We start from the raw sequence: 15,442 nt of genomic DNA on the forward strand, positions 1-15,442 counted from the left end.
AACACTGCTCTGAAGGTTTTTTTTTACTTTTTAGTTTTTTCTGCAGACCCAGAAAGTCTCCTGAGCCTGTAGAAAAAGCTGTTGGGGGAGAGGGAGCCCCCTGTTGGTGGAAACAAGTGTCCACACAGAAAACAGAGAGTGGCTATTAGATATATAGACAAGAGGCAGGACCCGCGATACTCGCGGGGGGGAAGTATTCCCCACAGCTCCCGGCCTGCAGAAGCAGGAGACGCAGCAGCAGGTGAGCCCAGCCCTCCCCCCTCCCTTCCCCCCCAGTGGCAGTGGTGAGGCTGGCCTGCCAAGCTTTCTCCTTTCCTCCTCCCTCCCTGGTGGCGGCGGCAAGGCTGGCCCGCCAGGCTTTCTCCTTCCTTTCCTCCTTCCCCAGCAGTGGTGGTGGCCGTGGCAAGGCCGGCCCACCCACCAAGCTTTCTCCTTCCTCCTCCCTTCCCAGTGGCGGCGGCGAGGCTGGCCCGCCAAGCTTTCTCCCTTCCCCTCCCTTCCTTCCTCCCCAGTGGCAGTGAGGCTACTCTGCCAAGCTTCCCTCCCCAGCAGTGGCGGCGGCGAGGCCAGCCCGCCAAGCCTTCTCCCACCCCCCCTTCCCCTGTAACGGCCGCAAAGCGGTCTCAGGTCCCTGCGCATGCGCAGGGAACCCTCCTTTACTATAGTTTTTTTTTACAGTTTTTAGATTTCTCTGCACATCTGGGGATTGCCCCAAATTTGCAGGAAAATTTCCCAGCCCCCAGGTGCCCCCGATGTGCGTGGGGCGCCTTGGCTGTTAGATATATAGATATAGGTACCCCAGTTTTCTCTCCAGTGGAAACCCAAAGCAGCTTACATAATGTACTTGATCCTTTCCCCCTTTAGTTCCTTCTCATGAGCTTCTGAAAGCATATGTTCCACAATATGTGGAAGAAGGGCTGGGATCCCCTTCTATCACTGTCTTTGAACAGCAGGTGAATTTTTGTTTTGTCTGGCATTTCCTCAGTGATCTCTGCTTCCTGCCCTCTGTTTTAGTGCTGTTTCTGAGTTTTTACATATGTATCTGAGTTTTGATTTTAACTGTTTATATGAGCTATTTTTATAATGTTGTGCTTTTCTTGCTAGTTGCCTTGGTGGCCCTGCCATCAATAGAGTTATCAACTTCCAGATGGTGACTGGAGATTTCTGGAGTTACAACTCATTGCCAGACTTGAATTAAGTTCCCCTGGAGTAAATGACAGCATTGGAGGGCAGACTCTATGGCTTTGAATCCCTGCTGAGCATCCTCCCCTCCCCACGCTCTGCCTCTGAATTCCCAGGAATTCCCCAGTCCAGAGTTGGCAACCCTAGCCCCCAAACATCTAGTTTAGGCCAGGACTGCAACATAGAATCTTGTGTGCTTTCAACTTCATCTTCTTTCTTGTGTGTCTCTGGGGGGGAAAAGAAACAATATACTTCTGCTTTGTTCTGAGGGAGCAATAATTTTGCTGTTATAACATTAATGTGATTTATTGCTATTTTAGATTCTAATATGAATGGATTGGGTTTTTTCCTTCTAGCAATTCAGAATGCATTTTCCTTCTGTTGTACATTGTAAAAGCCTTGTTGTACAACTGTATGTTGTAAAAGCCTTAAGACAGATCAGTTAGGTAGACATTTCTTGAAAAACAACCAACCAGCCATTGTGAATAAAAGAGAGGCATGCTTTTTGAAAACTTCTGATTCTAATTCTAAACAAAATAATTCTATAGATGGCTGTTTCTACATCAGTGGAATAGCTGAAAGGTCTTTAATTATTTGCTCATGGGTACGTTGTGACTTCTACAAGCAGATCAGAAACTATATGACAAGACAAATCAGTTTCGAGTCCTCTGGATTTTTTGCCTTCTGGCCATGCTTTTCAATTTAGTTCAGTTATTAGTGAAGCTTCTAGAATAATTTTTTTCAAGATCACATTGTCTTACCTGAATTTAGGTTATCAGGCATTAATAGCCTAGAAGCCTAGTGGCCTCTTAATCTAATAACTGCTGGTTATGTTCATTTTTTGTGGTTTCATTGGTGTAAAGGTAAAGGTTCCCTTGCTCGAAAGCCAGTCAAATCCGACTCTAGGGTTGCGGTGCTCATCTCCGTTTCAAGGCCGAAGAGCCAGCGCTGTCCGAAGACGTTTCCGTGGTCATGTGGACGGCATGACTAAACACCAAGGCGCACGGAACGCTGTTACCTTCCCACCAAAGTGGTACCTATTTATCTACTTGCAATTTCTTGCTTTCGAACTGCTAGGTTGGCAGGAGCTGCGGCAACTCGGGTCTCGAACTGCTGAACTACCGACCTTCCACAGCCTGCAGTTCAGCGTCTTAACCACTTGAGCCACCGCAGCATTGGTTTACTTATTTATTAAAAGTTTGTATCTCACCTTTATCCAGAGACTTCAGGTGGTAGTAATCTGCCAGTTGACAAAAGATACAATAAAATCACAAATGACATGTCAGCCATTCCATGAGATTTGTCTGGCCAAATAGGCCACGGTTTGAACAGAGGAAGATTGCAGAGATCTATAAGCATGTCCCAAGAGTATAGGCTGATCCAGAGTAGCATAACTGTATGGTTTAATTGATCAAATGTTTACTTTTAATTTATTAATGTCAGTCTTAGTTTTATATGTGGATTTCTTATGTCTGATGGCTGACTTGTTCAGGGGTCATTTGGGATATGCTGTGATATTTGTGCTTTGCTATGATTAGAAATGGGGGGAAAATTGGGGACAGAAATTTTTTGGGGAAATGAAATATGTGCAATACAAAGGAATTTTACTGCTTTAACAACATAAAATGCATTATTTATAACTTAGCATATAGATTTATAATATTTTACATATTTATGGAATTTAAAAGTTATAAATGCCTTAGTCTTCTAGAAGCAGAATTGCTAATATACCCAATATTTGAGAGAAAACAACAAGCTGATGAACCCTATAATACCTTAGTACATCTACCTTAATTTTTGCTATCTGAAAAGTAGGAGTTAGACCGAAAACATAAGCTTTGTGGTAAATAACAAAGTATATTATTTGGTCAAAAAAATGGTCACACACAAAAACTAGTAGTATATTTTGATAATGTAGTTAAACTTTATAACATTAAAGTATTGGACTATTCAGTGGTATATTATCTGTATATACTTTATAGCATTGTAATTATGTACAAAATTAGTCCCATTTACAAATAAAAGTATCAGTATTACACATCTCTAATCAGAATTAGTTTCTGAAACTTCTAATCCTTCATTTCTATCCTGAGCCAGCTTTTTGGAAAATGGAAGGTTTGCACCTTCCTGAATACACCTGAAAAAAAGTCAGGAAAAATCGCCTTTTTTGGGGGGGCTCAGCGGTGGCTTAGAAAAGATGCTGAGCTGCAGACTGGAAGGTCTGTAGTTCGGCAGTTTGAGACCCTAGTGCTGTGTGATGGAGTGAGCTCCCATCTCTAGCCCCAGCTCCTGCCAACCTAGCAGTTCGAAAGCAAGAAATTGCAAGTACATAAATAGGTACCGCTTTGGTGGGAAATTAACAGTGTTTTGTGCACCTTGGCGTTTAGTCATGCCGGCCACATGACCACAGAAATGTCTTCAGACAGTGCTGGCCCTTCAGCTTGGAAACTGAGATGAGCACTGCCCCCTAGAGTAGATTCAACTAGCTTTCGAGCAGGAGAACCTTTATACTGACTTAAATAGTACCTGAAAAATACCAATACGGTATTTTTCGGGTATTTTTTTTCATTCAGTTAATGCTGAACTCACACCCCTATTTAACACCCTCAATTACAGCTGTTTCTTGAAGTGCTTCTTTGTTTTTTTTAGTAAACTGTAAAATGAGATTACAACACCTCCCTTCTAGTTTCATTACAGTTTGAGTGTCACTAACATTATTTTCCTCTTTACTTAGACTTAAAGAGTGCAGCTACAATATTAGTAGACTTTATATGTTTTGTAATTTCTTTCACTCTTTTGTAGATCTTTTTCTACTGTGTCAAACTTCATGAAAACTTTAAGAAACAGGGTTAGGCCATGGGAAGGACAGTTGCAGTAATATGTGGAAAATTATCTACTAGGATTTCCCATGCTGCTTTCATAGTACATGCATTGTCAGGCATCAGAGCAAATACTTTACGTCTCCACACTTTTCTGTGGCTTCAAATATTTTATTACTAATATATTCTGCTGTGTATATTCTCTCCTGCTTCAACACTTTTGTAAACCTCAGTTTATTATTCCTTCTCCCTGAACATTTGTCCACCATCTGTGAGTACTGCAGGACACAGTGCTTTGTTCATTTTTTTCCTGAGGAGATTACATTACATGTTCAGATTCAGATTCTGGAACAGGTTTACTCAAAGAATATTTATTGGGCAAATGATATGATGGTCTTAATAATTTAAATACTTCCTGCCAATATATATTTTCAGTAGGGTTGCCAAGTCCATCTTCCACCCCCAGCTGGGGACTTTGGGGGCGTTCCTGGAGGGGGCGGGGCATCCCTGACGTGATGACGTCACGTTGGGGACGTCCGCCCCCCCGCGCGCCGGATCTCCAGAAACAGCAGTTCCCTGCACTTAAAGGAGCTGGCATTTCCCCTTTAAGAGCAGGAGCCGGCGTTTCCCCTTTAAGAGCAGCTGCGTTTCCCTTTTAAATGCACAAAGCTGGCATTTCCCTGCGAGCCTGATCTCAAGCGGAGATCGGGCTTGAGAGGAAACACAGGCTTGGGAGGAAACACGGGTTCCACACACTTAAAGGGAGAGAGAGGGGTGGCTGTGGGTGTTGGGGGTGGGGCTTCCCCCGCTGGCCATCTGGCCGGTGGCGGGTAGAACCCCCCAAAATGGGAGACCCCTGGCAAACCGAGGGGTTTGGCAACCCTAATTTTCAGAGATCAAGTAATGGTGTCCCAGAGGCATATGTTGCTCTTGCAAGAGCTTGGTCAGTTTTTTCTTGATCTTCAGTTGTCATCTATAAATGAGGTTATTCTTGTAAGTTTTTTGAATGCCGTTGATAGAAATATCTGTTCACCATCACTAGATGAAGTTGACTGGGTAACACTTTTTGATACAGACATCACAGAAGAAACAGTACTTCTGGATTGACACTGTTTGGTGCTACTTCTGCTGTCATCCATGTCACTTTATACCCATGAAAGATTTTTTAATGCCTGCAAGGCATTTTTTTTTTAAACATAATGTGTTTGGTCATCCTGGTAGCATTTGGAAATTCATATTTTATTTGGTAGTATTTGTAATGCACAGTTTTCCCCCCAGAAGGATTTGAAAAGTGGAAATGCTTCTGTATGTTAGAAGATTGCTGCACCATTTTGCTGAGGAAGGGAGAAAAGGGGATATTTAATGACACTATTCTGCTGATGCCAGCATGTCGCAGTTTTTGTAATGGGGCTTCCCCAGTAAGGTTGACTGTGAACCCCTGCTCTCAGGAGTTATTTGTTCAGGAAGTATTACCGTATTAGAAATAAATTACAAATTACATAAAACTTATCAAACTACATTCATTCATTCATTTTATTACGGTCAGAGACCCATAGAATAGCATACAGAACAAAAGCAAAAAGTTTATCAAACTACAGTGATTGAACTGTACGAGTACAGTTTTATATTGAAATCACAATAAATTGAAACTCATTATTTTCAATAATATCTCCACAGCTAGATGTAGTTTCAGCTGAATGCTATTTTCTTCCTCCTGTAGCTAGAGAGAGCTCAGTTCCAAGTGAAACTTTCAGAGTTTTCCTCTGAGACTTTGGTGCGGTTTTTGTGCCACCTCCTTCTGATCTGGTTTTCCCTCCAGCAAAGCAACTGGTTCCCCAGTCTATGGTTATGTCTCACAGTGGCTGGAGGGAGGGGTGAAAAGGGTGACAGTTGAAAGGCAAAGCCCTGTCTTCTCCCCTCATGAAAATTAGGTATTTCTCTAGGTGCAGAAATGCTGAGATTTAGGAGCTGTGACAATCTACAGCATGTCAACCTTTGTCTTTAAAAACATTTCCCTCATTCAAAAAGAGAAAATTTGTTTCATAGGAGTTTTTTTCGTTATTTCCCCAAATTACAATTTTTCCACTGGAAAGATTTTAAAAAACAGATTTTTACCTGAATTTTTCTGTCCCCCCCCCCCTTGGGCCTTCACATCTCTAGTTATGATTCAGTGATGGGATATTACCAGCAATGTGAACATCAGCTCCCTCCTTTTATACTGTAATTGGTTTGCGTAGTACTGGAATTTCTGACTGCTTTGAATGTCTGATTCTAAAACTGTTCATTGAAAAGTCCCATAACTTCCAGCTAAAGTGGCTAGCTAAGCTTGGTGGGGAAAATAACTTAAATTGTAAGAATAACTGGCAGAATCCAGCTTTTCTGCTGGTGAGGGTAAGGTGCTGCAGAACCTTTGGTATCCCATTGTGGTGTAGTTTCTTAATAACATTGATGTATTCTAGGAGGTGCTAAAGCAGCTGCAAGGAAGTATTGAAGATGAGGCAATGGCTTCATCTGGACAGATCGATTTGCTGGAACGTCTTAAAGGTAACTTGGACGAGGGTTATCTGTTTGAGCAATCGTTCATATAAAGAAATCTTTAGCTTAGGTCAGCAATAGCTAACTTCTATATTATTGGATTCTGTTCTGTTTTATAGAAGACAGTCTGGGAGAAGAAAATGCAGTTGGCCACAGAGATACTTTCTGCGGTCAGACTCAGTTGTGATGCTAACTAGCAATAAAAATTTAAGGAACACGTTTCAGGCATAGCAGTGGCACTACGAACATTTACTCTCTCCTGTATTTCATATAACGTGAATTTTTTTCATTAATATATAAGCAAACATTTTCTCACACCTTGATTACAGTTTGGCAGAGTTGCCAGGGGTCAAATGAAGCAGCAGCACAAGTTGGTTATAATTTCTTTGATTAATAATATTCCCCACCAATTTTATTAAAGGCTGATAGTTGCATAATATTTTGCTTTTAAAAAAACCCCTTTTTTTTACTGGAGGTGGAGTTTCATGTGACTGATTACGGTATACATAGAATCAACACTTTCTCTGTTTACTCAGAATTGAACTTGGACAGCAACAGCTTCCCTGGAGTGAAGTTACGGCCAAAGATGTCCATGCGTTCATATGGCAGCAGAGAAGGATCTGTATCCAGTCGTTCAGGAGAGTGCAGTCCTGTTCCTGTGGGATCATATCCAAGAAGAGGTTTTATGAATGGAAGCAGAGAGAGCACTGGCTATCTAGAAGAGCTAGAGAAAGAAAGGTAACCTTTATAATCAAATTTTTGGATGGTTTTCTGAAGAAGTGAAATTTTCAATGAATTTCTAACCTAATTTGGAAAATGTTAAAGTTAACCTAGTGTAACTCTTTGTCCTCAATGCAGTAAGCTGCAGTCCATTAACAAAAGCAGGTTTTCATCTGCAGACTGCTTCTGTTACATGCACATGGAACTGATGTGCTATTGACGCAGTTTACATATCTACACCTGGGCTGGCATTGGCAGGTCTTGCTTAATGCAGCTATTATGAGCAAGCTCTTGCACTGCAGTTGCCCTCTGGAATCCTTATTTCTTTCCTTCTGTTCAGGAGTGTAAGGTTCTGCTGACATTATCTTTCTTTTTCTGTTCTATAGCTGATGCTTCCTTATTTCATGCTTAATTGGAAGTATTGAGGGCTTGTATAAAAAAATTCTATGCACACGTTTGTGCTGATGGGGGCTACCAACCCCCCCCTCGGGTTTCATCTCTCACAGAGTACCTGGTGTATAAGCCAGAATGGGTCCTCATATCCTCATGACTTTTCAGGTAGAACAGGAGAAAGTACTGGGAAGCAAAGCCTTGGTGCCCTAATCAAAGTGATTTCTGCTCTCGCAGAGAGATCTATGTATGTAAGTCATTGCTTATGGTATACTAGAAATAAGGCCCGTTGTGGAAATAAATACAACGGGAGCTAGAAAGAGGCTCTGGGTGAGTGCTCTGGCTTTGGGCAAACAGTGTCAGTCTGCTTTTAAAACATGAACCTGGGACCTGCACACCACCAGAATACAGCAGGTTCCATATGCAACTGACATTCCAACTGCCTTGCGGGAGGGGGGGGGAGTTTGAGGTGTGGAATGGAGTGAAGTCCAATCAGCTTCCATATGCAAAAGACCAGGTTGTCGCAGCAGTTGTGGTGTGGGCGGGACCCAGGCTTTGCCTTCTGATTGGTGGCGATATATGCTGAGGAGCAGTGCCATCAGCCATACACTAAGGGAGTGCATTTTAGAATTAGAACTTTGGCACCCACTATTCAATTATATATAAGGAGAGATTTTCTCCCAAGTGTGTCTTACAAATGTTTTATTTATGGCAACATATATTGCTGAAAGATGCAATAACAGAAGCAAATCAGTTCAGAGTCTCCTCCGTTGTAGTCCAGAAGTGCTGAAATGCTTTCCCACTGCAGTGTCACTTTGTATGTATCTATGGTCTCTTATTTGTGTGGGCCGTGGTAACTTCCACAAAGCATCAGCTGCAAAAATGCAAAGTATGAACGACACTGCAGAGTTCACCACAACAAAGCATGTAAGAAAAAAGCAAATGTCATTCAGCACAATAACATTTCTACAATTATAAAACTATTTTGTTGTAATATGCTCATTAAAGAGCGATAGGGGAGATCAAATTTTGTTGTGAGTATGCTATTTATATTATATTATATTATATTATATTTTTCGCATTTATATCCCACCCATCTTGTAAACGGGCTCAGGGTGGGTTACAACATTTTAATAAATACAATAAAATTTAAAACACATTAAAACATATAAAATCAGTAGTCATGCTTGCCATAGGGAGAATCCGGCCCATTGATGTAACTAGGTATGGCTGGTTATCAGTAGATGGGAGATCGCAACCTCGGGGGGCCATATGTGGACGCCCACTACCTCAGCCAAAAGCCTGGCGAAACAGCTCTGTCTTGCAGGCCCTGCGGAATTGCATAAGATTCCACAGGGCCCTGATCTCAATAGGGAGCATGTTCCACAAGGTGGGGGCCAGGGATCACCAGGTGATGTTGACTCTCAGAGTATAACGCTCTCTGAGGCGTATATTGGCAGAGGCAGTCCCTTAGGTATGTTGGTCCCAGGCCCTATAAGGCTTTGACGGTAATTACCAACATCTTAAAGTGGTGTATTTTATGTGCTTAAATTCTGGATTGGTGTGTACAACTTTTTGTTATCTTAAAGGTGGGATATAAATATTTTCAATACATAAAATTAAGTTAAAGAAATGTAGGGAAGCTTAGCCAATTATGATATGCTGTAGACCCAGTCACATTAGAGCTTGCTATAGTAGCTCCCCAGTTACCAGAATCTAAGCGCATAGCACACATCAAAAATTGTATAAGAATTAGCATTTTGAAATATGACTTGCAGCACTTCATTCTAATGAAGAAATAAGTACAGAATGACAAACCTGATGAAGGACACGCAAACGGATAGTGTACTAGAACTCCGTCGTTTGTCTGTAACTAGTACTGTATTACTTTGTATGTACTGCTAAGCTTTATATCACATATTGTAGTGTTATTGTTAATAATTCAATTTTCAACTTTGCATATAAAAACCAACAGAGATTGTTTAATTGTACACGGTGATTTACTGTTTCACTGGCTACTACACACCGTGGTCCTGTTTGTTGTATTATGACTAAGACTAGGTAACAATCCTTTAGGCGTCAGAAATGAAAGTAGATTTTTACTTTGAAGTTTGCTGTCTATCCAAGGGGAAGTAAAGCAAAATTATCAATCTGCTCATGAAAATTTAAAGGAATTCCATTATAAAATCTAAAGCTTTGCTGACATTAAATCAGTAAAAGACTTCCAAGATTTCTTCCCAGTGAAATTTTGGGATTGGTCTATTCTGATAGGTTTTCATATGATATGTTTCATATATAGGGTTGCCAACTTCAGATTGGGAAATTCCTGGAGATTTTGGGGGTGGAGTCTGAGGAGGATGGAATTTGGGGCAGGGACTTTAGTGGGGTATAATGCCATATAGAGTCCACCTTCCAAAGCAGCCATTTTCTCCAGGGGGACTGATCTGTGTTGTCTGGAGAGTAGGTAAAATCCCAGGAGGTTTCCAGCCACCACCTGGAGGTTGGCAACCCTATTCATATAGAATTGCTTCTAATAAAAGTTTAAAATGTTAAATTGTTAAGAAGGCGTGTATCTGTACAGTCAGCTACTACAGCTATTCTATTTAACCTCTTCTTAGTAATAATATTAAAAATAGCTTCCTTAGTAAAATATGAATGGAAATTTGAACATTTGTGTATATATAAACATCTTCATCAAATGTACAAATTTTAAAACTTTTATTTACAAGGTGGGATTTCCATTATAAAAGAACCAGTTTACTTCATCTGTCTTAAACATATCCCATAACTCATCTATTCTTGCCACATCTTCATTTTTCTGAAAAGCAATATACCTGATTAAAATATAGACATCCTTAGCGTTAATGAGCCAATCTGATTTCTTTGGGGTGTCTTTGTCTCCACGTTTTAGTAAAAGTCGCCCTGTCTGCAGTCAATCAGTTTAAAATTTGTTGACTTTCTGAAACCCTGGATACAAAGTTCAACAGATTTTTTGTTTAAATGTATTAATCGCTTTCCCCAGTGGGCTCAAAGCGATGTACAGTTACACATTTTAGACAGGGGACTAACAATGTTCATAGGGGATAGGGAAGACAACATATATTCATTTAATTAAACATGCTGTCACTGCACGGTGTAAACGTTTTCTGGCTTGGCTCAGTCATTTTCCAAACGGCTGCTTGTCGACCAGGCTTCAGGATCTGTATGTCAAATCGCCACACTGCCACAGCCTGGCCTGAGACATCCACTGCAGGGATTTTTGTAGCCGAGAAGTTCTTCCGCCTTTTTTCCAAACCTCAACCAGGACATCCCGACCGTCAGCTAACACCTTCCCACAAGGGAGATTGGCGTGCCCACCCTCTCTAAGGAGTGGTTCCCATTTTTATCTACTCGCCGAAGCTTTCAAATCACTGGGTGGACGATGAGCTGGGGACAACAGTCTGGCTGCTCACACCAGCGCGGGGCTCGAACTAACACAGTTCGGATGTTAAGACAGTGGGATATACCCACTGTGCTACCGCTCCCCTGTCTTCCCAAAGCTCTCCAGGGTAGCTGAACTCCGGCAGCTGGAGATCCCCAGGCCCCCACCTGGAGGTTGGCAACCCTACATGCTTATGTTCCTGTAATCATGTATGGGTGGGATCAGTGCGCTCATTCTTGAGTTCTGCCTCGTGCCCTATGTTCACCCTAGATATTTTTATTTATTGTTCATTTATTCAATTTATACCCTACCCTCCCCGCCAAAGCAGGCTCAGGGCGGCTTACATAAAAATCAAACACATAGAATAACAAATATAAAACAATCATAAAAACCCAAGCAATCATAAAGTGCTAGCGAGTGCAGCAAGGGGGCTGATGGCATAGCCCAACCCAAGTATTCCTAAATGACTGTTATTTAAAACGCAGCATTGGCCAGGTGGGAGAAGGGAAACCACTCCTACCGATGCCCTCGGCTTACCTGCTGGCACCACTTCCTGTAGCTTCCCCCCCCCCCCCAAATGGAACTTATTTCATCTCATTGTCAGGACCCCTCCTGCTCTGGCCCAGACTCAGGAATGGACTCCTCATCTGAGAAGGAATAGGAGGAACTGAGGACCACCCCGGGGGGGGGTTCAGGGGTCTCTATGGGCTTTCAAGTGCGTTTCCGCCCCCCTAAGGGCCTTCCTCAGTGGTCACAATTCCAATTACAAACTTGACATACGTTCAAAAAAAAAAATTTTAACATAAGATGTTAAATACATATGCACCACTGTGCCACCGCTCCCCTGTGTATTTCAGGTGTAAATGAGACTGCAGTCTCCGAGCCTTGCTCTACGAATGCCATTCCAAAATTCCAAAATTCTTTAGCTCATTTACATGTCCACCACATGGAACATCCCTTTGTGGATTTTCAGTGCAAATAAATACTATCCAAGGAAATGTATATATTTCTGCTAGCCTCCAAGGAGATAGATGCCACTTGTGTGAAATATTTCATTATGTTAAGAGACTGACTGGGAATAAGGAGCTGTGCATGAATAGATTTCATCCCTCATAACCTAGATCTTTGTTCTATTTAACATAAGATAGCTATTCTATTTAAAATGTTTTAGTGCGCAAGAGACAGTTTAGCTCATAACATTTGTGCCTTGTTAAATCCAGTACAGCAAAGATTACCTTTTAATGTTTCTGGTTGTTGGTCTGCATAAAATGAGACTATGATCCGGCCAGTTTCTGATGCACGGTTGACATCATATGTACAATCATTTTATTTTCAAACTGACTGTGTTTGAAGAGACAGCCAAAGAATGGGGGGAAAGCCTCTTGTTCAAAGAGAGAATTGCAGGTGGTTATATGTAGCATGTATTGCGTGAATTAAGTTGATAGGAATAGTTCTTTTGTTTATTACTAAAACAGAATGGGAAGTATTAGAGTAGGCGAAGGATTGTCATACAACCCCTGGAGGATCCAAATATTAATATAAATGTGTGTTCATTATATAGCATGCTTCATATTCCATAATATTGTATTCTACTGATTTCAGGTTTTTAGTCATTGTCTGTACTCATAAGCATGTGCCCATCTCCAGCAATACATTTTAGATATTTCTTCATGGTCTGTATGGACATACCTATGCTTCTGTGCAAGACATCCTTTAGAAATCTCTAGAGCTACGTTAAAATGTTTTTCTGGATATCAATGCACATGCCTCAGGTGTGCAGATTGCTGTCTTTCTACTCCATTCTTTTCGTTTGCCACAGCTGTGGCATCCTGAGGAATCTCTCACCAAATTTTATATAGGCCTTCCTTTTCTCCTGTCCAGTTTTCCCCTGCATGCAGGTTTGTGTACCTTTTGCATGCTGGAACACATGCAAGAAATGGTTTTACTATGGAGGCAAATTGCTCAAAATAGATGGTCACAACTATACTTCCCCTTCTTAGATAAGGAGTACAGGGTAGAGTAAGAGGTTCCATAGTCATTGCTGGATCAAACAACAAGGAATTATTTGATCCTCAGGATACTGTCATAGGAATGTAGCATGTCTTTGGATGTACAATTGATGGGCTGTGTCTCAGCAAGTTACATCGTCAAAACTGTGATTGCTTTCCCCAGATGGTAGCCAGGACTCCTTGATTTTGCTTTCTTTGAGGTCAGTCCCCAAAGTATTCAAGGCAACAAGGTTCCTCTTATCACCCCCTCACCAGCCTGAAACCACTGCTCAGAGAATTACTGAGAGTGTATGGGACAAGTACTGCGCTCACTTTCTTTAATGATCATGCTATTGGAAAGAGGAATGTAGGGCTTATGATGGTGACTAGGGCCAGTATTCCACTGTCGTGTTGAGACTCCTGTCATCAAGGCCTATTTAATAATACTTTCCTTACTACCAAAGGCAGTAGTCTTGGAGCTGCAGCTACCACCCTTGGACTGCCTGTTCCCCTGCTGAGGCACAAGAACTGAGAACCATACTGCTCAAGAGCTGTCAGTGGACAGCAGAGGTCTCTATTCTATTGCCCACAAGCACTTCTGCAGCAGTGCCATCTAGTCCAGCCAGTCCTTCTGTAATTTTCATGCCCTCAGCGCCATTTGGTTCTTCAATACAACCACACCCAGCTATTCTTCAGCTGCAGTGTAGCCCAGTGTCCCCAGTGTGGTGCTTGTGGGTGCCATGACACCTTTTCTGACACCTTTTCTGACACCTTTTCTGATGCCAGCCAAGTATTTTTGGAAAGTGGGTTGGGCCAGGTGGGGCTTTTGCACAGCAAGGCTTCTGACTGCCACTGGAGATTTAATTGGTTATGCAGATTTTTAATAATGTTGGTTCGTCAGCAGCTGTCACACACACAAAGATCTTCACTGCATGTCTGAAGGTAATCTGGGGCAAACATTTTGTAGCTTGCTTTACCTCCTGCAGCAGCCATTTTGTGGCTCTGTCCATCAGGTTACATCAGAATTTCAAAAGTGCCTGGGACTTTTGTTTGGGGACCCCTGGTGTAGCCTGTGCCATCTAATCCATATTGATACCCAAAACTTACTACACAATGTATATAATCTTCCAATCATTATTCCAGGCAAAATTATTATGCAATGGCAATCCATGATTAATGAGTTTATATGGAATAGCAAAAAACCTAGAGTCAAATTACAGTAGCACAAAATAAAATTAACTAAGGTGGTTTAGGCATCTCCCTATATTATAAAAGCCTTTTGGCGATGGCACTTCTCCAGAACATTTCACACGCTCTGAAATTGGTTGGTGCCCTGGAGTGTCACTCACAGGGCATCTGTCTCCACTGGCTGTGTTGTCTCCCTTGCCGTGGTCCCGCCCACAGAGGTGGCACCCGGCATCTTGGCCTCACTCTCCTTGGGGTGCACGGGACCGATGCTCCAGCGGCAGGGGACCTAAGCCCGATCATGCCACCCTCACCACAGCGCAGGTAGCCGGCCAGGCTGTATGCGGCCTGATGATGGACGGGACAGGCGCTCCAGCGGGGGGCTCAGCCCAAGCATGCAGGTGGCCGGCCGGGTATCCGCCGAGGCGGACGGGCAGGGAAAGGCCTGCAGAGGTCCCTGCGCCAACTCTCCCTGCTTGCCCGGCCAAGCTGGATGGGTGAGGAAAGGCCAGGTGGGGAAAGGCCTCTGGAGGCCCCCACCTGTCTTTCCCCACTCGCCCGCTGAAGCAAATGGGCGGGGAAAGCCCTCCAGAGGCCTCCAGCCGTCTTTCCCCGCTCGCCCGCCGAGGCGGACGGGTGGGGAAAGGCCTCCAAGGGCCTCCAGCCGTCTTTCTCCACTCGCCGGCCGAGGCGGACGGGTGGGGAAAGGCCTCTGGAGGCCCCCACCTGTCTTTCCCCACTCGCCCGCCGAGGCAGACGGGCGCAGAAAGCCCTCCGGAGGCTCCCGCTTGGTGGAATACACGAGTCCTAGCGCCCTGGCTCACCAGGGCCTCCACCGGTGGTGGGGTTTGGGGAGAAGCCAAGGCCAGGCGGCCTGGCCCCTCAGCATCTCGAATGGGGGGGGTGACCTGGCTAGAGCTCGTTTATCTTTATTGCCACAACAGGCCTTCTTCCTAGTTCTTAATATAAAACTAATCCATGACTCTTCATGATTAGCATGGATTGCCAAATGGGTAGTTGGAAATCAAGATCTGTTAGAAGTAGCCATAGAACAATGTTATGTTAGAATGCCTTTGAAGACCTGACGCAGATTATCTGCATATGTGGTGGTCATGTTGCAGAGCACAAACTTATTGGTCCTTTGTAGTAGAATTGAAAAAAAGATCTGTTGTAGAGTTCCGTCCTTAGGTTGAGGTTATGTT

General features: G+C 43.0%; 1 protein-coding gene across 1 annotated transcript in view; it reads left to right on the forward strand.

Moving 5' to 3' along the window:
• The window catches only part of APC (adenomatous polyposis coli), a 105,959-nt gene that overhangs the window by 47,050 nt on the left and 43,467 nt on the right, over positions 1 to 15,442 (forward strand). Inside the window, exons 4-5 of the mRNA XM_015418653.1 lie at positions 6,461 to 6,545; positions 7,073 to 7,274. Of these exons, the coding sequence (XP_015274139.1) occupies positions 6,461 to 6,545; positions 7,073 to 7,274 (287 nt within the window). The remainder of the gene's footprint in view (positions 1 to 6,460; positions 6,546 to 7,072; positions 7,275 to 15,442) is intronic.

The sequence above is a fragment of the Gekko japonicus genome, unplaced genomic scaffold, assembly GCF_001447785.1.
Source record: "Gekko japonicus isolate JY-2015 unplaced genomic scaffold, Gekko_japonicus_V1.1 scaffold541, whole genome shotgun sequence".
Lineage (NCBI taxonomy): Eukaryota > Metazoa > Chordata > Lepidosauria > Squamata > Gekkonidae > Gekko > Gekko japonicus.